The sequence below is a fragment of the Paramormyrops kingsleyae genome, chromosome 16 (genome assembly GCF_048594095.1).
Source record: "Paramormyrops kingsleyae isolate MSU_618 chromosome 16, PKINGS_0.4, whole genome shotgun sequence".
Taxonomy (NCBI): Eukaryota; Metazoa; Chordata; class Actinopteri; order Osteoglossiformes; family Mormyridae; genus Paramormyrops; species Paramormyrops kingsleyae.
Window position 1 is genome coordinate 25,016,455 of NC_132812.1, and position 19,526 is coordinate 25,035,980.

Sequence of the window (19,526 nt, forward strand, 5' to 3'; positions counted from 1 at the left end):
TGGCTTTGACATTGGTAGGGACTGAATTGGTTACTGCTCCCAGTTTTGGTCAGGTCATGGCTGTACACAAACCATGACAGTAACATTCTCCGGTGTCAAACTCCAGTCCTGGAGGGTCAGAGCCCTGTGCAGTTTTTGGTTTACCTTTGTCACCTGAATCAACTCATTGCGCATGTACCACAGAGCTCATAAGCTAAGTCATTTGTGGTGGAACTGGGAAAGAGCTAAGCTACACAGGGCTCTGGCCCTCCAGGACTGGAGTTTGACATCCCTGTTCTATCAATCTCAGGTTTTTCTCGCTTCCACCACCACAGAGCTGGTGCTCGGCTCGTTCTCACTTGGTGCCTGTTGAGAACCAGCCTGACTCCACTGGTTTCAAGAACAGAACAAATGTTATATGGGGGAAGTGACTGTTATTCTGTGCAATAGTGCTTAACTCAACCATGCCGTCCACCTCATCTCTTCACCACTCAAACATACTTTATTTGACCTGCAAATTTATACTTTATTAAATCTGTTCAGTGGATCGATCTTTCATTTTTCGCAGAATGAAAAAACGATGAATCCTTATTCTACTAATAAGCTGGCAAGTTGTTCCACTGCCAACACCGATGATTTTAGACTAATCTATCAGTTATGGATTGAATTTTCCATGCAAGCGTTTGGTTTGGACATGATAGTCCGTCCCACTTTCGCTGACGTTAAGGTACCAAATTCTGAGCCCAGGTTTTCTGCGGTGCCGTGCTGGAGCCATTTTTTCTGGCACAGGGCCATTTTTTTGCGGCAGAATCAAAACATGTTGAGCCAGTGCCGGAGTGGGGAAAAGTCCAGCACCAGCCCGCATTGGTGGAAACGAGGCAGGTGTGAAGGACTCCTGAGGCATTGCCATATGTGACTAATTAGCAGTGTAGTGGCAACACTTGCAACTGTCTGCCAGCTGTTTATGCATAGCAGGTCTTTTGAGTAACTCATAGGCGCTTGTGAGTGTCCTGCCCTTTAATGACTTCCCAGTTCAGTGTCGTTCATGTCTCTGGTGACTCTTCCTATGGAGTCAGTAGACCAATTGGGAGAACATGGGGGGTCATGAGGTCACTGGAATGTGGTGTGTGGCATTCCCGATATCTTTGCAAGAGGACGAAGGTCCAAGTCTTTAGAGTCCTGGTGCTCCCTGTCTTGTTGTATGTCTGTGAGACATGGACACTATCCAGTGAGCTGAGATGAAGACTGGAGCCCTTCGGTACTGTGTCTCTTCAGAGAATCCTTGGGTACCGCTGGTTTGACTTTGCGCTAGAGGAGTCCTGAATTAGGCACATTACCTGCATTCTGAGGGAGCATCAGTTATGGTACTATGGCCATCTGGCACATTGCCCTGAGGGTGATTCGGATCTCAGGATCCTCATTGCTACGGACATGAGTGGCTGGACCAGGTCTAGGGGACACCCATGTAACACCTGGCTGCTGCAGATGGACGGCCATTTCCGGAGAGTGGGACTGGACCGTGTGTCTCCCTGTAGTGGGTGTGTCCAAGGATCTTTTATGACCTGAGGGAGTCAACACCCTCGGTACCAATTTTTACAGCACAGTGTCCTTGCCACTACATCGGGATCCACACAAATCACTGCATGGACTAATCTGTTGGTCACACCAGCACCTCTTCCAGCATATTAAAAAATAGCTATTCGCCTTAAAATACCCAGTTCTACTGTTAGAGCAAAAAAAAAGTGGACAACAGCTGGAACTATTACAAACCTGCCTGGAAGGGGACCCAAGTTTATTTCCCCCCACGTACAGTGAGGAGGATCATAACAGAGGCAAAAAAAATCCCCAAGGATGACTGTTGGTGAATTACAAGACCAAGTAAAATCTTGGGGTTACCACATCTCTGGAAAAACTATTAGACACCCCCTTCAAGCTAACAGATTATTTGGAAGGTATGCCAGAAAAAGCTTTTTTTTGTCAGTTAACCACAAACATAAGCACCTGGACTTTGCGAAACACTACTACAACTTTCACTGGAACCAATTCAATGGTCTGATGAAACAAAAATGGAGCTTTTTGGCAATTGAAGTTTTTGCGCATTAATCAGTTTGCTGTTGGCTGAGTAAAGACACATTTCTATTTGTGATGCTAAGGGTGTCTCATTACATTGTTTCAGGTTTGAAGTTGTGCAAAGTTGTTTCTAAGAAAATGTTTTTTTTTTCACGCTACTGAAATAATGGATTTGGGGAGATAGGTATTTTGCATGACGATAGGTCCCACATGTTAGCCACATGCTGTCGTGTCAAGAAGTCAAAATGATTTAAGCCAAAAAACACCACTAAAATGTCTCTGTATGTGTGCTGTGGGGGATTACAGCATGAGAGCACCAAACTGATAACTGCTGGGAAAAAAGTAACTGTTGGTAGAAAAATGTATTTCAGTCGTTAGAGCCCAAGCAGTGTTTGATTAACCCTGCATGGTGAGGATTGCATACTGACGAATCAGAACAGGCCTGGGGGGTGCAGATGATGTCAGCATGCTATAAAACAGTCTCCTAGCTGCACAGTCAGTATGGTGTGCTTTGCTACCAGCTTCAGGACAATGGCAGTGAATGGGGGTGTGTTAGTGCTGCTTCTTTTATTAGGTTGCAGCTGTGAAGCTCAACAGAAGATTGGGTTTCCAGCAAAGACTGCCCAGCTACTAGCTGGCTATCTGGCTAAGCAAGGGGCTCCGCAGGCGGCTGGCTTCCAGAGCGGGCTCGGGGCTCCGCAGTCGGCGGGCTTCCAGAGCGGACTAGGGGCTCCGCAGGCGGCGGGCTTCCAGAGCGGGCTCGGGGCTCCGCAGGCGGCCGGCTTCCAGAGCGGGCTCGGGGCTCCGCAGGCGGCCGGCTTCCAGAGCGGGCTCTTTCTGACTAAGCAAGTTGCTCCTTCTCTGGTTAAATCTGTGACTGGAATGCAAGTGAACCCTGATGGTGTGAGTGTTGTATGTGGGGAGGATTCTGTTGTGGTGCTTGTGCAACCAATCCTCCTTGGTAATGGTCAGCCAATCAATGCATCAGACATCACCTTTGGTGGCTGCGCACCCATTGGGCAGGATGCTTCTGGCACAGTGAGGTTTCAATCTGCACTGCAGGCCTGTGGAAGTACACTGATGGTATGAGGGCTTCCTTCTGATGGTTGCTGTGTTGGCTATGCTAGTGCTAATCATGTTCATCTTCTCTAGATGACTGCTGATGCCCTGGTCTACAGCTTTGTATTGATCTACACACCCAGGGGTATTAATGGCCTCCCCATTGTGAGGACCAATGGTGCTATGGTTGGCATTGAGTGTCACTATTTGAGGTGAGGATGCCCCATAAGCTGTTGTGCTCCCTAGCTCTAGAAGCCATTCATTCTAGTGACTGACCCAAGACTGACCTCCTTAGGAAACAGAATGTGAGCAGCAATGCCCTGGTGCCAACCTGGATCCCCTACTATGCCACAATGGCTGCTGAGGCACAACTGAGCTTCTCACTGAGGCTGATGGATGGTAGGCAATGGATTCATGCAGCATACAGTATTTGGCTTTGCTCTGTGGGCTTGTCCTCAAGTACATGTGCCCTCTGTACAGATGCATGGCAGAATGAGAGGGCCTCCAATGTGTACTTCCTGGGAAGTGTCCTGAACATCGAAGCCGCTGTCCTTGTGGGCAACAGTCAGCCCCTGCGTGTCTTTGTGGACAGCTGTGTGGCCACCTTGGTCCCTGATGTGTCCTCTGTCCCTAGCTATGCCTTTGTGCAGAACTCTGGGTGAGTAACATTGTATGGTTGTGTATGAGGCCACTTGGGCAATGCTGCTTGACATGCCTGGCCTTCAGGTGCCTGACTGATGCCAAGGTGACAGGATCCCGCTCCCAGTTCCTGCCCAGAAAGCAGGATGACAAGCTGCAACTTCAGCTGGATGCTTTCAGGTTCTCTCAAGATGGCAGGAGCTCAGTGAGTACAGGCACTCATGCAGGATTTCCATGCTTAAATGAACTGGCAGCTAGCATGCTTTTGTTGTCCCCTAGATGTTCATTACTTGCAGCCTGAGAGCAACAGTGGCTTCTGTGCCTGTGGATTCCCAACACAAGGCTTGTTCCTTCTCTCTTGCTGCTAACAGGTCAGTGGCTACAGCATTATGATGCTGGATGAGGTGAGCTGCTAAACAATTGCTATTCCCCATTGCAGGTGGATGTCTGTGGATGGGAATGACCAGGTGTGTGGCTGCTGTGACACCAGCTGTGGACCTGCAGGTGTAACAGGTATGCTTGGCTCTGCCCAGAAGATGCTCTGGTGGCTTGTGTTGGTGTGACTGAGGCACCCTTCTTGCCCCTGCAGGTGCTCAAGGCACAGGTGTTCTGGGTCCCATTGCTATCCAACAGGGTCCTCCCATGGGTAGTCAGCCTGGACAGCTGTATATGCTGAAGGGATAGGTACCTACTGCCCTAATGTACAGTACCAAGCTGTGCATGGTACCAGGATGGAAGGAACCACACCTTGCCTGGCATTCTGTGCTACATAGTGTTGCTTCCCCCTGAGGTGACTGCAGTTGTGCTGCAGACCAAGGGCACCATCTTGTGACTGAATAAAGCACTAGTGGTATTTGAAATCGTGCAGTTGTGTCCTTATTTCTTGGCTCCCGAGTGCACTTCTGGACTGCCTAGGAGTTCTCCAGCCACATCACACTGCTTGGTGCCTGTGGCTTTTATGATGGAATGGCTCCCTAGATGGATGGTGTCAGTACCATTATACATAATGGTGTTTCCTTCACTAAGGAAGCCATTTCAGGGAAGGTTCTCTGAGCAAGGAGCTCAGGGTCTGGTAACAACAGGCAATGAGGCTGGCTTGAGAACCAAAGGAGTGGCAGCAGCCCCTTTGAATGCAGAGTCCTGCCAGTCCTTTGTGGCTGAAAGCACAGACCTCCCTTCAATGTGGTGACTAAGTGCTACAGGTTAGCATCACCTTCCCTTGTCATACAAACTCTGCCCACCTTAGTTTCTTTGCTCTCCTGGGCCATTGGCAAGGTTGTAGGCTTCCTTCCACCATTGCTAAGGACTGAAATGGCCCAGACCTACTCTCCCAGCCCAGCATGTCTAGGCCCATCGACAGGGATGGACCTGTTGTACTTTTGGCATGGATCTGAATCGTGGTGCCTATTCTGAGTGGTCTCCAACTCAGCTCCTGGAGAGCTATTATCCAGTTGGTTTTCAGGTCTACCTGGCTTCTCATGAGCCACACCAGTTCTCAGGTAAATACCAGGGCCAGGTGTGGCTCATCAGAAGCCAAGTACAATAAACATCCTGGATAGTAGCTTTCCAGGACCAGTTGGAGACCCCTGCTCTACTGATAACATCTGATCCAGTTTGCTATGGATTATGTCTTTATAAGCCGCACAATGCAATTATCACGAATTTCACCAATATAGCTAAGAGCCAGCTAACAAATTGTGAATATGGAGGGAGATTAATGTATTAACATTGACAGTGCTTCACATATTGGACACCACATTAGTGTGGATGTGGTGTTACCTGCTGTATAGAGCCTATTGACCCCTGGACAAGGCTGGCAGCACTGGATGTTTCTCAATTCCTCCATTGCATTCAACCCCACAGAACCAGCACTTTGTCTCATGCATGTGGACAAGTACAGTGGATTCTGGGAAAAGTTGATGGGCAGACTGCAGTTCGTGAGACTCCATGGCTTTGTCTGACATTGTTGAGAGCAGCACTGGGGAGCCCCGGGGATGGTCTCGTCTCCCTTCCTGTTCACCCTGATACAGCTGACTTGACAACCCTGTGACTGACACTTGCAGAAATGTTCTGGTGACACCCATAGTTGATTGTATCAGAGAAGGTCAAAAAGGGGAATATAGAAACCTGGTGAAGGGCTTTGAGTGATGCAATAAAAACCAGCTGCAGCTCAACATTGGGTCTATGCTGTGGTGTGATGGGGCAACAATGCTACACGAAGGGACTCGAGCTCAATAAACTCATTAAGAAGGCTGTCTCTGGTCTGGGAATCCACCTGGACTCCTTTGAAACAACTACCCGAAGGAGAACAATTAGATCTGCTCCGTACTGGACAATGCCTCACACCCTCTCCATCACACCCTGCTCAGAGAAGTACGTTCTGCAACAGGCTGACACAGCTGTGCTGTTCCAGCGAGCGCTATCTGTCTTTCCTCCCAGCAGCCATCAGACGCTACAATAAGTGTCCCCCCTGACCCCGAACCTCACTCAGTCACCAGCCTTATAGTGATATTTTTTTAAATACTTCACACTGTACATTGCAATTTTGTATTGCATCTTTAGTATAGTGTCTTTTTCTATGGTTTATGTACCGTTTGATCTCACCTTTGTGTGTGCTGCTGTAGCCTTTTTGGAATTTTTTTAGGGTCAATAAAGTACTACACTACGACTTGATGTGTGACAACAATCCAGATACGTCCATTGAAGTTGTGCAAAGTTGTTTCTGAGAAAGTGTTTTTTGCTCCTGAAATAATGTATTTTGGGAGATAGATTTTTTGCATCAGACAGCGATTATATGTCCCACACATAAATGTTAACCATATGCAGTCATGTGTCAGGAAGTCATAATGATTTAAAGCCAAAAAACATCACTAAAATCTCACTGTATTTGTGCTGTGGGGGATTACAGCATGAGAGCACCAAACTGATAACTGCTGGGAAAAAAGTAACTATTGGTAGAGAGATGTGTTTCAGTCGTTAGAGCCCAAGCAGCGTTTGATTAACGCTGAATGGTGAGGATTCCATACTGACGAATCAGAACAGGCCTGGCAGGTGTAGAGGATTTCAGCAACTATAAAATAGTCTGCAAGCAAAGCAGACACAACAGTGTGCTTTACTCCCAGCTTTGAAACAATGGCAGTGCATGAAAGGGTTATAGTATTGCTTCTTTTATTAGATTGCAGCTGTAAAGCTCAAGTGAAGACTCCTCAGGTGCCAGCAGGTTATCAGAATGGATTAGGGGCTCCCCAGGTGGTGGCAGCCAGTTATCAGGTTGGCGTAGGTGGTCCCAAGGTGGCTTCGACCGGCTTCCAGGTTGGCGTAGGGGCTCCCCAGGTAGCTTCGACCGGCTATCAGGTTGGCGCAGGTAGTCCCAAGGTGTCGGCGACCGGCTATCAGGTTGGCGTAGGTGGTCCCAAGGTGGCTTCGACCGGCTTCCAGGTTGGTGTAGGTGGTCCCCAGGTGGCTTCGACCGGCTATCAGGTTGGCGTAGGTGGTCCCCAGGTGGCTTCGACCGGCTATCAGGTTGGCGCAGGTAGTCCCAAGGTGTTGGCGACCGGCTATCAGGTTGGCGTAGGTGCTCCCCAGGTGGCTTCGACCGGCTATCAGGTTGGCGCAGGTGGTCCCAAGGTGGCTTCGACCGGCTTCCAGGTTGGCGTAGGGGCTCCCCAGGTAGCTTCGACCGGCTATCAGGTTGGCGTAGTTGCTCCCCAGGTGGCTTCGACCGGCTTCCAGGTTGGCGCAGGTAGTCCCAAGGTGTTGGCGACCGGCTATCAGGTTGGCGTAGGTGCTCCACAGGTGGCTTCGACCGGCTATAAGGTTGGCGTAGGTGGTCCCAAGGTGGCTTCGACCGGCTATCAGGTTGGCGCAGGTGGTCCCAAGGTGTTGGCGACCGGCTATCAGGTTGGCGTAGGTGCTCCCCAGGTGGCTTCGACCGGCTATCAGGTTGCCGTAGGTGCTTCCAAGGTGGCTGCGACCGGCTATCAGGTTGGCGTAGGGGCTCCCCAGGTGGCGGCGACCGGCTATCAGGTTGGCGTAGGTGCTTCCAAGGTGGCTGCGACCGGCTATCAGGTTGGCGCAGGTGCTCCCCAGGTGGCTTCGACCGGCTATCAGGTTGGCGTAGGTGCTTCCAAGGTGGCTTCGACTGGCTTCCAGGTTGGCGTAGGTGCTCCCCAGGTGGCGGCGACCGGCTATCAGGTTGGCGTAGGGGCTCCCCAGGTGGCTTCGACCGGCTATCAGGTTGGTGTAGGGGCTCCCCAGGTGGCGGCCACCGGCTATCAGGTTGGCGTAGGGGCTCCCCAGGTGGTGGCGACTGGCTATCTGGGCAAGCAAGTGGCTCCTGCTCTGGTTAAATCTGTGACTGGAATGCAAGTGAACCCTGACAGTGTGAGGGTTGTGTGTGGGGAGGATTCAGTTATGGTGGATGTGCAACAAGACCTTCTAGCTATTGGCCAGCTGATCAATGCATCAGACATCACCTTTGGTGGCTGTGCACCCATTGGACAGGATGCTTCTGGCACAGTGAGGTTTCTATCTGCGCTGCAGGCCTGTGGAAGTACACTGACGGTATGAGGGCTTCCTTCTGGTGTTTACTGTGTTAGCTATGCTAGTGCTAATCATGTTCCTCTTCTCCAGATGACTGCTGATGCCCTGGTCTACAGCTTTGCATTGATCTACACACCCAGGGGTATTAATGGCCTCCCCATTGTGAGGACCAATGGTGCTGTGGTTGGCATTGAGTGTCACTACTTGAGGTGAGGATGCCCCATAAGCTTTGGTGCTTCCTAGCCATAGGAGCCATTAATTCTAGTGACTGACCCAAGTGGGTAGTGGTGGCTTAATGATTTGGGAAGTGCACTTGTAACAAAGATTGCAGGTTTGAGTCCCTGACCAGCAAGGCACCACTGAGTTACCCTGAGCAAGGTACTCCCCCAAGCACTACTCCCCGGGTGTGGAATTAGCTGCCCCTGCATGTCACGATGTTGCATATGGGTTAAATGCAGATGACGCATTTCTTCAGTTTGTCAACAATGACCACTGATCTCTAAATCATGCTTGCTCCTTAGGAAACAGAATGTGAGCAGCAATGCCCTGGTGCCAACCTGGATCCCCTACTATGCCACAATGGCAGCTGAGGCACAACTGAGCTTCTCACTGAGGCTGATGGATGGTAGGTGAGGGATTCATGCAGCATATCTGGCTTTGCTCTGTGGGCTTGTCCTCAAGTGCATGTGCCCTCTGTACAGATGCATGGCAGAATGAGAGGGCCTCCAATGTGTACTTCCTGGGAAGTGTCCTGAACATCGAAGCCGCTGTCCTTGTGGGCAACAGTCAGCCCCTGCGTGTCTTTGTGGACAGCTGTGTGGCCACCTTAGTCCCTGATGTGTCCTCTGTCCCTAGCTATGCCTTTGTGCAGAACTCTGGGTGAGTAACATTGTATGGTTGTGTATGAGGCCACTTGGGCAATGCTGCTTGACATGCCTGGCCTTCAGGTGCCTGACTGATGCCAAAGTGACAGGATCCCGCTCCCAGTTCCTGCCCAGAAAGCAGGATGACAAGCTGCAGCTTCAGCTGGATGCTTTCAGGTTCTCTCAAGATGGCAGGAGCTCAGTGAGTACAGGCACATGTGCAGGATTTCAGTGCTTAAATGAACTGATTCTGATGGCAGGTGACAAGCTTTTTGGTGTCCCCTAGATGTTCATTACTTGCAGCCTGAGAGCAACAGTGGCTTCTGTGCCTGTGGATTCCCAACACAAAGCTTGTTCCTTCTCTCTTGCTGCTAACAGGTCAGTGGCTGCAGCATTATGATGCTGGATGAGTTGAGCTGCTAAACAATTGCTATTCCCCATTGCAGGTGGATGTCTGTGGATGGGAATGACCAGGTGTGTGGCTGCTGTGACACCAGCTGTGGACCTGCAGGTGTAGCAGGTATGCTTGGCTCTGCCCAGAAGATGCTCTGGTGGCTTGTGTTGGTGTGACTGAGGCACCCTTCTTGCCCCTGCAGGTGCTCAAGGCACAGGTGTTCTGGGTCCCATTGCTATCCAACAGGGTCCTCCCATGGGTAGTCAGCCTGGACAGCTGTATATGCTGAAGGGATAGGTACCTACTGCCCTAATGTGCCAAGCTGTGCATGGTACCAGGATGGATGGAGCTACAACTTGCCTGGCATTCTGTGCTGCTTGTCATGCTGTTTCCCCCTCGTGGTGGCTGCAGTTGAACTGTGCTGGGAACCAAGGCCACCACCTTTTGACTGAATAAAGCACTAGTAGTATTTGAAATGGTGCCATTGTCTCATTTCTTGGCTCCCAAGTACACTTCTGGATTGCCTAAACTTCCAACCACATCCCACTGCTTGCTGCCTTTTGGCTTATAACTAGAATGGCTCCTGAGATGGGGGGGGTTGTACATAGTGATTTCACTCAGGAAACAATGTCAGGGAAGGTACTCAACATATGGAGCTCAGTACCAGGCCCTAACAGCTGATGAAGCTAGCCTCAGAACCAAAGGGGAATGGCTGCATGAAGCAAATGCTGATTCCCGCCATCAATACCCTGTGTTGTGGCTTTACTGTAAAAGCACCAGCTTCCTTTCAACGTGATGGTGACCCAATGCCACAGACTGACATGTCCTTCTCCTCCATAAGGCAGTCATACTGAATTGCGGTTCTTGATCATCCTGGGGGCTTGGAGATGGATGTAGATTTGGCTTTGACATTGGTAGGGACTGAATTGGTTACTGCTCCCAGTTTTGGTCGGGTCATGGCTGTACACAAACCATGACAGTAACATTCTCCGGTGTCAAACTCCAGTCCTGGAGAGTCAGAGCCCTGTGCAGTTTTTGGTTTACCTTTGTCACCTGAATCAACTCATTGTGCATGTACCACAGAGCTCATAAGCTAAATCATTTGTGGTGGAACTGGGAAAGAGCTAAGCTACACAGGGCTCTGGCCCTCCAGGACTGGAGTTTGACATCCCTGTTCTATCTCAATCTCAGGTTTTTCTCGCTTCCACCACCACAGAGCTGGTGCTCGGCTCGTTCTCACTTGGTGCCTGTTGAGAACCAGCCTGACTCCACTGGTTTCAGGAACAGAACAAATGTTATATCGGGGAAGTGACTGTTATTCTGTGCAATAGTGCTTAACTCAACCATGCCGTCCATCTCATCTCTTCACCACTCAAACATTATTTGACCTGCAAATTTATACTTTATTAAATCTGTTCAGTGGATCGATCTTTCATTTTTCGCAGAATGAAAAAACGATGAATCCTTATTCTACTAATAAGCTGGCAAGTTGTTCCACTGCCAACACCGATGATTTTAGACTAATCTATCAGTTATGGATTGAATTTTCCATGCAAGCGTTTGGTTTGGACATGATAGTCCGTCCCACTTTCGCTGACGTTAAGGTACCAAATTCTGAGCCCAGGTTTTCTGCGGTGCCGTGCTGGAGCCATTTTTTCTGCCACAGGGCCATTTTTTTGCGGCAGAATCAAAACATGTTGAACCAGTGCCGGAGTGGGGAAAAGTCCAGCACCAGCCCGCATTGGTGGAAACGAGGCAGGTGTGAAGGACTCCTGAGGCATTGCCATATGTGACTAATTAGCAGTGTAGTGGCAACACTTGCAACTGTCTGCCAGCTGTTTATGCATAGCAGGTCTTTTGAGTAACTCATAGGCGCTTGTGAGTGTCCTGCCCTTTAATGACTTCCCAGTTCAGTGTCGTTCATGTCTCTGGTGACTCTTCCTATGGAGTCAGTAGACCAATTGGGAGAACATGGGGGGTCATGAGGTCACTGGAATGTGGTGTGTGGCATTCCCGATATCTTTGCAAGAGGACGAAGGTCCAAGTCTTTAGAGTCCTGGTGCTCCCTGTCTTGTTGTATGTCTGTGAGACATGGACACTATCCAGTGAGCTGAGATGAAGACTGGAGCCCTTCGGTACTGTGTCTCTTCAGAGAATCCTTGGGTACCGCTGGTTTGACTTTGCGCTAGAGGAGTCCTGAATTAGGCACATTACCTGCATTCTGAGGGAGCATCAGTTATGGTACTATGGCCATCTGGCACATTGCCCTGAGGGTGATTCGGATCTCAGGATCCTCATTGCTACGGACATGAGTGGCTGGACCAGGTCTAGGGGACACCCATGTAACACCTGGCTGCTGCAGATGGACGGCCATTTCCGGAGTGTGGGACTGGACCGTGTGTCTCCCTGTAGTGGGTGTGTCCAAGGATCTTTTATGACCTGAGGGAGTCAACACCCTCGGTACCAATTTTTACAGCACAGTGTCCTTGCCACTACATTGGGATCCACACAAATCACTGCATGGACTAATCTGTTGGTCACACCAGCACCTCTTCCAGCATATTAAAAAATAGCTATTCGCCTTAAAATACCCAGTTCTACTGTTAGAGCAAAAAAAAAGTGGACAACAGCTGGAACTATTACAAACCTGCCTGGAAGGGGACCCAAGTTTATTTCCCCCCACGTACAGTGAGGAGGATCATAACAGAGGCAAAAAAAATCCCCAAGGATGACTGTTGGTGAATTACAAGACCAAGTAAAATCTTGGGGTTACCACATCTCTGGAAAAACTATTAGACACCCCCTTCAAGCTAACAGATTATTTGGAAGGTATGCCAGAAAAAGCTTTTTTTTGTCAGTTAACCACAAACATAAGCACCTGGACTTTGCGAAACACTACTACAACTTTCACTGGAACCAATTCAATGGTCTGATGAAACAAAAATGGAGCTTTTTGGCAATTGAAGTTTTTGCGCATTAATCAGTTTGCTGTTGGCTGAGTAAAGACACATTTCTATTTGTGATGCTAAGGGTGTCTCATTACATTGTTTCAGGTTTGAAGTTGTGCAAAGTTGTTTCTAAGAAAATGTTTTTTTTTTCACGCTACTGAAATAATGGATTTGGGGAGATAGGTATTTTGCATGACGATAGGTCCCACATGTTAGCCACATGCTGTCGTGTCAAGAAGTCAAAATGATTTAAGCCAAAAAACACCACTAAAATGTCTCTGTATGTGTGCTGTGGGGGATTACAGCATGAGAGCACCAAACTGATAACTGCTGGGAAAAAAGTAACTGTTGGTAGAAAAATGTATTTCAGTCGTTAGAGCCCAAGCAGTGTTTGATTAACCCTGCATGGTGAGGATTGCATACTGACGAATCAGAACAGGCCTGGGGGGTGCAGATGATGTCAGCATGCTATAAAACAGTCTCCTAGCTGCACAGTCAGTATGGTGTGCTTTGCTACCAGCTTCAGGACAATGGCAGTGAATGGGGGTGTGTTAGTGCTGCTTCTTTTATTAGGTTACAGCTGTGAAGCTCAACAGAAGATTGGGTTTCCAGCAAAGACTGCCCAGCTACTAGCTGGCTATCTGGCTAAGCAAGGGGCTCCGCAGGTGGCTGGCTTCCAGAGCGGACTAGGGGCTCCGCAGGCGGCGGGCTTCCAGAGCGGACTAGGGGCTCCGCAGGCGGCGGGCTTCCAGAGCGGACTAGGGGCTCCGCAGGCGGCGGGCTTCCAGAGCGAGCTCGGGGCTCCGCAGGCGGCGGGCTTCCAGAGCGAGCTCGGGGCTCCGCAGTCGGCGGGCTTCCAGAGCGGGCTCGGGGCTCCGCAGTCGGCGGGCTTCCAGAGCGGACTAGGGGCTCCGCAGGCGGTGGGCTTCCAGAGCGGGCTCGGGGCTCCGCAGGCGGCCGGTTTCCAGAGCAGACTAGGGGCTCCGCAGGCGGCCGGCTTCCAGAGCGGGCTCGGGGCTCCGCAGGCGGCCGGCTTCCAGAGCGGGCTCGGGGCTCCGCAGGCGGCCGGCTTCCAGAGCGGGCTCGGGGCTCCGCAGGCGGCCGGCTTCCAGAGCGGGCTCGGGGCTCCGCAGGCGGCCGGCTTCCAGAGCGGGCTCGGGGCTCCGCAGGCGGCCGGCTTCCAGAGCGGGCTCGGGGCTCCGCAGGCGGCCGGCTTCCAGAGCGGGCTCTTTCTGACTAAGCAAGTTGCTCTTTCTCTGGTTAAATCTGTGACTGGAATGCAAGTGAACCCTGATGGTGTGAGTGTTGTATGTGGGGAGGATTCTGTTGTGGTGCTTGTGCAACCAATCCTCCTTGGTAATGGTCAGCCAATCAATGCATCAGACATCACCTTTGGTGGCTGTGCACCCATTGGGCAGGATGCTTCTGGCACAGTGAGGTTTCAATCTGCACTGCAGGCCTGTGGAAGTACACTGATGGTATGAGGGCTTCCTTCTGATGGTTGCTGTGTTGGCTATGCTAGTGCTAATCATGTTCATCTTCTCTAGATGACTGCTGATGCCCTGGTCTACAGCTTTGTATTGATCTACACACCCAGGGGTATTAATGGCCTCCCCATTGTGAGGACCAATGGTGCTATGGTTGGCATTGAGTGTCACTATTTGAGGTGAGGATGCCCCATAAGCTGTTGTGCTCCCTAGCTCTAGAAGCCGTTCATTCTAGTGACTGACCCAAGACTGACCTCCTTAGGAAACAGAATGTGAGCAGCAATGCCCTGGTGCCAACCTGGATCCCCTACTATGCCACAATGGCTGCTGAGGCACAACTGCGCTTCTCACTGAGGCTGATGGATGGTAGGCAAGGGATTCATGCAGCATATCTGGCTTTGCTCTGTGGGCTTGTCCTCAAGTGCATGTGCCCTCTGTACAGATGCATGGCAGAATGAGAGGGCCTCCAATGTGTACTTCCTGGGAAATGTCCTGAACATTGAAGCCTCTGTCCTTGTGGGCAACAGTCAGCCCCTGCGTGTCTTTGTGGACAGCTGTGTGGCCACCTTGGTCCCTGATGTGTCCTCTGTCCCTAGCTATGCCTTTGTGCAGAACTCTGGGTGAGTAACATTGTATGGTTGTGTATGAGCCCACTTGGGCAATGCTGCTTGACATGCCTGGCCTTCAGGTGCCTGACTGATGCCAAGGTGACAGGATCCCGCTCCCAGTTCCTGCCCAGAAAGCAGGATGACAAGCTGCAGCTTCAGCTGGATGCTTTTAGGTTCTCTCAAGATGGCAGGAGCTCAGTGAGTACAGGCACTCATGCAGGATTTCCATGCTTAAATGAACTGGCAGCTAGCATGCTTTTGTTGTCCCCTAGATGTTCATTACTTGCAGCCTGAGAGCAACAGTGGCTTCTGTGCCTGTGGATTCCCAACACAAGGCTTGTTCCTTCTCTCTTGCTGCTAACAGGTCAGTGGCTGCAGCATTATGATGCTGGATGAGTTGAGCTGCTAAACAATTGCTATTCCCCATTGCAGGTGGATGTCTGTGGATGGGAATGACCAGGTGTGTGGCTGCTGTGACACCAGCTGTGGACCTGCAGGTGTAGCAGGTATGCTTGGCTCTGCCCTGAAGATGCTCTGGTGGCTTGTGTTGGTGTGACTGAGGCACCCTTCTTGCCCCTGCAGGTGCTCAAGGCACAGGTGTTCTGGGTCCCATTGCTATCCAACAGGGTCCTCCCATGGGTAGTCAGCCTGGACAGCTGCATATGCTGAAGGGATAGGCACCTACTGCCCTAATGTACAGTACCAAGCTGTGCATGGTACCAGGATGGAAGGAGCCACACCTTGCCTGGCATTCTGTGCTACATAGTGTTGCTTCCCCCTGAGGTGACTGCAGTTGTGCTGCAGACCAAGGGCACCATCTTGTGACTGAATAAAGCACTAGTGGTATTTGAAATCGTGCAGTTGTGTCCTTATTTCTTGGCTCCCCAGTACACTTCTGGACTGCCTAGGAGTTCTCCAGCCACATCACACTGCTTGGTGCCTGTGGCTTTTATGATGGAATGGCTCCCTAGATGGATGGTGTCAGTACCATTTTACATAATGGTGTTTCCTTCACTAAGGAAGCCATTTCAGGGAAGGTTCTCTGAGCAAGGAGCTCAGGGTCTGGTAACAACAGGCAATGAGGCTGGCTTGAGAACCAAAGGAGTGGCAGCAGCCCCTTTGAATGCAGAGTCCTGCCAGTCCTTTGTGGCTGAAAGCACAGACCTCCCTTCAATGTGGTGACTAAGTGCTACAGGTTAGCATCACCTTCCCTTGTCATACAAACTCTGCCCACCTTAATTTCTTTGCTCTCCTGGGCCATTGGCAAGGTTGTAGGCTTCCTTCCACCATTGCTAAGGACTGAAATGGCCCAGACCTACTCTCCCAGCCCAGCATGTCTAGGCCCATTGGCAGGGATGGACCTGTTGTACTTTTGGCATGGATGTGAATCGTGATGCCTATTCTGAGTGGTCTCCAACTCAGCTCCTGGAGAGCTATTATCCAGTTGGTTTTCAGGTCTACCTGGCTTCTCATGAGCCACACCAGTTCTCAGGTAAATACCAGGGCCAGGTGTGGCTCATCAGTAGCCAAGTACAATAAACATCCTGGATAGTAGCTTTCCAGGACCAGTTGGAGACCCCTGCTCCACTGATAACATCTGATCCAGTTTGCTATGGATTATGTCTTTATAAGCCCCACAATGCAATTATCACAAATTTCACCAATATAGCTAAGAGCCAGCTAACAAATTGTGAATATGGAGGGAGATTAATGTATTAACATTGACAGTGCTTCACATATTGGACACCACATTAGTGTGGATGTGGTGAGTTACCTGCTGTATAGAGCCTATTGACCCCTGGACAAGGCTGGCAGCACTGGATGTTTCTCAATTCCTCCATTGCATTCAACCCCACAGAACCAGCACTTTGTCTCATGCATGTGGACAGGTACAGTGGATTCTGGGAAAAGTTGATGGGCAGACCGCAGTTTGAGACTCCATGGCTTTGTCTGACGTTGTGAGCAGCACTGGGGAGCCCCAGGGACGGACTTGTCTCCCTTCTTGTTCACCCTGATACAGCTGACTTAACAACCCTGTGACTGACACTTGCAGAAATGTTCTGGTGACACCCATAGTTGATTGTATCAGAGAAGGTCAATAAGGGGAATATAGAAACCTGGTGAAGGGCTTTGAGTGATGCAATAAAAACCAGCTGCAGCTCAAAATTGGGTCTATGCTGTGGTGTGATGGGGCAACAATGCTACAAGAAGGGACTCAAGCTCAATAAACTCATTAAGAAGGCTGTCTCTGGTCTGGGAATCCACCTGGACTCCTTTGAAACAACTACCCGAAGGAGAACAATTAGATCTGCTCCATACTGGACAATGCCTCACACCCTCTCCATCACACCCTGCTCAGAGAAGTACGTTCTGCAACAGGCTGACACAGCTGTGCTGTTCCAGCGAGCGCTATCTGTCTTTTCTCCCAGCGGCCATCAGACGCTACAATAAGTGTCCCCCATGACCCCGAACCTCACTCAGTCACCAGCCCTCTAGTGATATTTTTTAAAATACTTCACACTGTACATTGCAATTTTGTATTGCATCTTTAGTATAGTGTTGTCTTTTTCTATGGTTTATGTACCGTTTGATCTCACCTTTGTGTGTGCTGCTGTAGCCTTTTTGGAATTTTTTTTAGGGTCAATAAAGTACTACACTACGACTTGATGTGTGACAACAATCCAGATACGTCCATTGAAGTTGTGCAAAGTTGTTTCTGAGAAAGTGTTTTTTGCTCCTGAAATAATGTATTTTGGGAGATAGATTTTTTGCATCAGACAGCGATTATATGTCCCACACACAAATGTTAACCATATGCAGTCATGTGTCAGGAAGTCATAATGATTTAAAGCCAAAAAACATCACTAAAATCTCACTGTATTTGTGCTGTGGGGGATTACAGCATGAGAGCACCAAACTGATAACTGCTGGGAAAAAAGTAACTATTGGTAGAGAGATGTGTTTCAGTCGTTAGAGCCCAAGCAGCGTTTGATTAACGCTGAATGGTGAGGATTCCATACTGACGAATCAGAACAGGCCTGGCAGGTGTAGAGGATTTCAGCAACTATAAAATAGTCTGCAAGCAAACCAGACACAACAGTGTGCTTTACTCCCAGCTTTGAAACAATGGCAGTGCATGAAAGGGTTATAGTATTGCTTCTTTTATTAGATTGCAGCTGTAAAGCTCAAGTGAAGATCCCTCAGGTGCCAGCAGGTTATCAGAATGGATTAGGTGCTCCTCAGGTGGTGGCAGCCAGTTATCAGGTTGGCGCAGGTGGTCCCAAGGTGGCTTCAACCGGCTTCCAGGTTGGCGTAGGCGTTCCCCAGGTGGCTTCGACCGGCTTCCAGGTTGGCGCAGGTGCTCCCCAGGTGGCTTCGACCGGCTTCCAGGTTGGCGTAGGGGCTCCCCAGGTGGCTTCGACTGGCTTCCAGGTTGGCGTAGGTGCTTCCAAGGTGGCTGCGACCGGCTATCAGGTTGGCGTAGGGGCTCCCCAGGTAGCTTGGGCCGGCTATCAGGTTGGTGTAGGGGCTCCCCAGGTGGCTTCGGCTGGCTATCAGGTTGGCGTAGGTGCTTCCAAGGTGGCTTCGGCCGGCTATCAGGTTGGCTTAGGTGCTCCCCAGGTGGCTTCGGCCGGCTATCAGGTTGGCGTAGGTGCTTCCAAGGTGGCTTCGGCCGGCTATCAGGTTGGCGCAGGTGCTCCCCAGGTGGCTTCGGCCGGCTTCCAGGTTGGCGTAGGTGCTCCCCAGGTGGCGGCGACCGGCTATCAGGTTGGCGTAGGGGCTCCCCAGGTGGCTTCGACCGGCTATCAGGTTGGCGCAGGTAGTCCCAAGGTGTTGGCGACCGGCTATCAGGTTGGCGTAGGTGCTCCACAGGTGGCTTCGACCGGCTATCAGGTTGGCGCAGGTGGTCCCAAGGTGGCTTCGACCGGCTTCCAGGTTGGCGTAGGGGCTCCCCAGGTAGCTTCAACCGGCTATCAGGTTGGCGCAGGTAGTCCCAAGGTGTTGGTGACCGGCTATCAGGTTGGCGTAGGTGCTCCACAGGTGGCTTCGACCGGCTTCCAGGTTGGCGCAGGTAGTCCCAAGGTGTTGGCGACCGGCTATCAGGTTGGCGTAGGTGCTCCACAGGTGGCTTCGACCGGCTATCAGGTTGGCGCAGGTGGTCCCAAGGTGGCTTCGACCGGCTTCCAGGTTGGCGTAGGGGCTCCCCAGGTAGCTTCGACCGGCTTCCAGGTTGGCGTAGGGGCTCCCCAGGTAGCTTCGACCGGCTATCAGGTTGGCGTAGTTGCTCCCCAGGTGGCTTCGACCGGCTTCCAGGTTGGCGCAGGTAGTCCCAAGGTGTTGGCGACCGGCTATCAGGTTGGCGTAGGTGCTCCACAGGTGGCTTCGACCGGCTATCAGGTTGGCGCAGGTGGTCCCAAGATGTTGGCGACCGGCTATCAGGTTGGCGTAGGTGGTCCCAAGGTGGCTTCGACCAGCTATCAGGTTGGCGCAGGTAGTCCCAAGGTGTTGGTGACCGGCTATCAGGTTGGCGTAGGTGCTCCCCAGGTGGCTTCGACCGGCTATCAGGTTGGTGTAGGGGCTCCCCAGGTGGCGGCGACCGGCTATCAGGTTGGCGTAGGTGCTTCCAAGGTGGCTTCGACCGGCTTCCAGGTTGGCGTAGGGGCTCCCCAGGTGGTGGCGGCTGGCTATCTGGGCAAGCAAGTGGCTCCTGCTCTGGTTAAATCTGTGACTGGAATGCAAGTGAACCCTGACAGTGTGAGGGTTGTGTGTGGGGAGGATTCAGTTATGGTGGATGTGCAACAAGACCTTCTAGCTATTGGCCAGCTGATCAATGCATCAGACATCACCTTTGGTGGCTGTGTACCCATTGGACAGGATGCTTCTGGCACAGTGAGGTTTCTATCTGCGCTGCAGGCCTGTGGAAGTACACTGACGGT

General features: G+C 51.0%; 4 protein-coding genes across 53 annotated transcripts in view; all 4 read left to right on the top strand.

The window, feature by feature from the left end:
- Positions 1-19,526, top strand: part of LOC140578800 (uncharacterized) — a 66,972-nt gene that overhangs the window by 18,430 nt on the left and 29,016 nt on the right. For 11 of the 50 annotated variants that reach the window (XM_072700752.1, XM_072700748.1, XM_072700743.1 and 8 more), the window contains exons 3-7: positions 7,312-7,521; positions 7,732-7,962; positions 17,875-18,567; positions 18,610-18,735; positions 18,862-19,050. In XM_072700752.1, the coding sequence (XP_072556853.1) occupies positions 7,312-7,521; positions 7,732-7,962; positions 17,875-18,567; positions 18,610-18,735; positions 18,862-19,050 (1,449 nt within the window). Of the gene's footprint in view, positions 1-7,101; positions 7,543-7,731; positions 8,026-17,874; positions 18,568-18,609; positions 18,736-18,861; positions 19,051-19,113; positions 19,525-19,526 lie in introns of all 50 variants that reach the window. The other 39 variants (XM_072700719.1, XM_072700749.1, XM_072700713.1 and 36 more) reach the window with 30 other exon arrangements.
- Positions 2,537-4,607, top strand: LOC140578675 (zona pellucida sperm-binding protein 3-like). Its single transcript, XM_072700410.1, has 8 exons — positions 2,537-3,132; positions 3,202-3,320; positions 3,404-3,507; positions 3,589-3,766; positions 3,835-3,952; positions 4,027-4,118; positions 4,187-4,260; positions 4,337-4,607. Exons 1-8 carry the CDS (start codon positions 2,551-2,553, stop codon positions 4,429-4,431), a joined length of 1,362 nt encoding a protein of 453 aa, XP_072556511.1. The 5' UTR covers positions 2,537-2,550; the 3' UTR covers positions 4,432-4,607.
- Positions 8,161-10,022, top strand: LOC111852218 (zona pellucida sperm-binding protein 3-like). Its single transcript, XM_072700181.1, has 8 exons — positions 8,161-8,265; positions 8,380-8,498; positions 8,811-8,914; positions 8,991-9,168; positions 9,237-9,354; positions 9,439-9,530; positions 9,599-9,672; positions 9,749-10,022. Exons 1-8 carry the CDS (start codon positions 8,161-8,163, stop codon positions 9,841-9,843), a joined length of 885 nt encoding a protein of 294 aa, XP_072556282.1. The 3' UTR covers positions 9,844-10,022.
- On the top strand, positions 13,025-15,442 carry LOC140578593 (zona pellucida sperm-binding protein 3-like). Its single transcript, XM_072700182.1, has 8 exons — positions 13,025-13,972; positions 14,042-14,160; positions 14,244-14,347; positions 14,424-14,601; positions 14,670-14,787; positions 14,862-14,953; positions 15,022-15,095; positions 15,172-15,442. The coding sequence occupies exons 1-8, from the start codon at positions 13,025-13,027 to the stop codon at positions 15,264-15,266; spliced, it is 1,728 nt and encodes a 575-aa protein (XP_072556283.1). The 3' UTR covers positions 15,267-15,442.

Bases quoted from the DNA above. Each gene is read 5' to 3' on its own strand.
- LOC140578675 (XM_072700410.1), top strand. From the start codon at position 2,551: ATGGTGTGCTTTGCTACCAGCTTCAGGACAATGGCAGTGAATGGGGGT. The intron at 4,119-4,186 runs GTCAGTGGCTAC...TCCCCATTGCAG, and splicing joins TTCTCTCTTGCTGCTAACAG to GTGGATGTCTGTGGATGGGA. The intron at 4,261-4,336 runs GTATGCTTGGCT...TTGCCCCTGCAG, and splicing joins TGGACCTGCAGGTGTAACAG to GTGCTCAAGGCACAGGTGTT.
- LOC111852218 (XM_072700181.1), top strand. From the start codon at position 8,161: ATGGTGGATGTGCAACAAGACCTTCTAGCTATTGGCCAGCTGATCAAT. The intron at 8,266-8,379 runs GTGAGGTTTCTA...CCTCTTCTCCAG, and splicing joins GACAGGATGCTTCTGGCACA to ATGACTGCTGATGCCCTGGT. The intron at 9,673-9,748 runs GTATGCTTGGCT...TTGCCCCTGCAG, and splicing joins TGGACCTGCAGGTGTAGCAG to GTGCTCAAGGCACAGGTGTT.
- LOC140578593 (XM_072700182.1), top strand. From the start codon at position 13,025: ATGGCAGTGAATGGGGGTGTGTTAGTGCTGCTTCTTTTATTAGGTTAC. The intron at 14,602-14,669 runs GTGAGTAACATT...CCTGGCCTTCAG, and splicing joins GCCTTTGTGCAGAACTCTGG to GTGCCTGACTGATGCCAAGG. The intron at 14,954-15,021 runs GTCAGTGGCTGC...TCCCCATTGCAG, and splicing joins TTCTCTCTTGCTGCTAACAG to GTGGATGTCTGTGGATGGGA.